The sequence below is a fragment of the Castanea sativa genome, chromosome 11 (genome assembly GCF_040712315.1).
Source record: "Castanea sativa cultivar Marrone di Chiusa Pesio chromosome 11, ASM4071231v1".
In the NCBI taxonomy this organism is placed as follows: Eukaryota; Viridiplantae; Streptophyta; class Magnoliopsida; order Fagales; family Fagaceae; genus Castanea; species Castanea sativa.
In genome coordinates, this window is record NC_134023.1 from 48,978,950 (window position 1) to 48,981,608 (window position 2,659).

Below are 2,659 nucleotides of genomic sequence, written 5' to 3' on the forward strand. Positions count from 1 at the left end.
AGTTTCTTTCAAATGTGTTCTTAGATCTGGGTTTGTGTTCTTGTTTAAGATACATTTTGATCTCAATTAATGTAATTTTTTGTTTTTATTTCTGTTTTTAATTTTTTTTATTTAGTTAAAATTAATAATTTTTTTTTAAATTTAGATGTTGACATGGCATTTTTTAATGTCAAAATAAAATTTTTAATGTTTATTTTAATAGTTCTGTATGCCACTTAAGATAGTGTCGTTAGGGCACTGACGAAAAGGACTAAAATGGAAGGTGTTTTTCTAAACAAGGTCTAAAAGCGGTGAAAATAAAAGATAGGGACCAAAGTGAGAATCGCGTGAAGATATAGGGACCAAAATGGGTTTTTCGCCTATGTATATGTAAGTGCAAATGATTTTTTTTTTTTTAAATTTTTTTGGTAAAAAAACTAAAAAGAAGAAGAATGTTAGGTTGATGCTTACGAATCGGTGTACGATTTCGTCTTTTCGATTGGAGCTAGCTAGGCAAGTTACAAGTCTCACCTTCCGGAAAGTGTCAAATTTTGTCATTTCATATATAAATTAAGAACCAAAGAGAAATTTAATACCAACTCTTAATAAACAAACGATATAATTATAAAGGCATGGTACAGTCAAACATGCAATACATGATAAAGTTACAAAATAATAAATTAAGAATAGACAACTTAAAAGAAAAACAACTGACAAATAAAGTTGAAATGCAAGAAAAGTATCATGTACTAAAAGCCAGGATGATTTTTCCGTTGGGATGCTAATTCAGAGAGTGTTTTTGTAGAAGAACCATCTGCACTTAGTGCTTTCTCAGCAGCGATCTTTATATCTTTCATACGATTATGAACTTTCTTCCCTTCTTCTCCAACCATGATACCCTTTACAACTTTTGCAATTTCCTCTCTATCAATTAGACCATTTTTGTTAGTTTTTGGTCTCAGTGCCACTTTTAGATCCTCGGCTAATAATGGTGCATTCATTTTTTGTTCTGCGTAAAGTGGCCAAGCAATCAATGGTATGCCTTGCATGATACTCTCTAGGGTCGAATTCCAACCACAATGAGTTAAAAACCCACCCGTGGAGCCATGGCTAAGCACTCGGGCTTGTGGTGCCCAAGAAGGCACCGCCAGACCCTGCCCTTCAGTCCTCTCTACGAACCCTTTTGGTAAGAAAGCGAGAGGGTTGTTGTCGAGAGTTTGATCACTAAGGTATGCAGCATCAGCTGATTCATTATCTGGGGTTCTTACAACCCATAAGAACTTTTGGCCACTCAATTCCAATCCCAAGGCTAGCTCATTTGTTTGATCATATGAGAGAGTCCCACCACTCCCAAAACAAACAAATAAGACAGAACCACGTGGTTGATTGTCCAACCATCTTAAACAGTCTGACTCTGACTTGTCAACCTGCAGATTGCTTGAACCACTTTGGATTGGTCCAATTGGATAAAGTGGGAGATTTTTAGCTTCTTCATCTAACAAAGCTTTTATGGCACTTCCTTCCAATTCCATGAAGGTATTAACGATAATTCCTTCAGCCAATCGGAACCGTTTTACGTTGCGAAGAAACATTTTGTACAACTCACTCGTTCGATCTTGAACCGGTTCTATAAGATCTCGACCGTGAATAGGTATGCACCCCGGAAGTTTCAGTGGTTCTGGTAGGTCTCTATACTCGCATGAAACTGTCTCGTCCAGCTTTGGCAAATGAAACATCAAAGACAACACGAAAGCATTTGTGGGGAAGAAAATGTAGGGTGAGATTTTGAGTTCCTTAGCAATATCTAGTGCATCAATACCGAAAGGATCGACTACAAAAGCAGAAAATCGAGTAGACTTTAGCACATCACGAAGAGGTGGAAGTGAACGAGTTAAGGTGAGAATAGTTTGGACTTCAAACTTTAGGCCTTTGATCTCCTCCTCCTCCAATATCACAGGAGGAAGAAAGACATGATCTATGGTGGTGGGAAGGGCTTGAAGAACTGCTTTCATGGCTTTGGACGGAGACCCAAGTACGGGAATGATACATGTGATGCGGAAGTCATGGTGAAGAACAAACAGTTTGGCAAACTCGACAAGAGGGATGAGATGTCCCATCCCTGGACTTGGTAGAAGAGCTATGTGTGGTTTTTGTTCCATTTGGACAATTTACAAGTCAACAAATAATTGAAGAGATGGTTTTTGAAAGGGAATACAACGGTTTTTATGGTTGAGACTTGGAAACTTAGATGGTTTATGTAGTGTTAGAACTTAGGATTTGTATTTGATTATTTCGAGTATCTGAAAACTACATGTGGCCCCATCAAAAAAAAGAAAAAGAAAACTACATGTGGGACGGCATATATAGACAGAACCCCACATGCACCCACTATGTAAACTCATTTGTTAATATGGTTTTGGTCAAATATATGTGTGTGATTATTGGATGTATTGGAACTGTGAGAAAATCAATAAATTAAATTTATATTCCATAGTTTGACTTGACTATGAAGATGAAATAATTCGAATAGAGTGATGTTCGAAGAAGGGATTATTGGCATAAGCGTACTTGCTTGCGTTAGTGTGACGTAACTACAAATGTTAATCTTTAAGAAAAATAATAATAATAAAATCATCAACAAGTATCTGTTTAAATATTTGATTATTATTATAAAAATTTT

The 2,659-nt window shown here is 36.3% G+C and overlaps 1 protein-coding gene across 1 annotated transcript; it reads right to left on the bottom strand.

The window, feature by feature from the left end:
- Positions 1-565: 565 nt before the first annotated feature.
- LOC142614805 (hydroquinone glucosyltransferase-like) lies at positions 566-2,360 on the bottom strand. Its single transcript, XM_075787439.1, has one exon. It carries the CDS (start codon positions 2,136-2,138, stop codon positions 729-731), a length of 1,410 nt encoding a protein of 469 aa, XP_075643554.1. The 5' UTR covers positions 2,139-2,360; the 3' UTR covers positions 566-728.
- Between the last annotated feature and the right edge of the window lie 299 nt (positions 2,361-2,659).

Coding starts and splice junctions, on each gene's coding strand:
- LOC142614805 (XM_075787439.1), bottom strand. CDS start 2,138: ATGGAACAAAAACCACACATAGCTCTTCTACCAAGTCCAGGGATGGGA.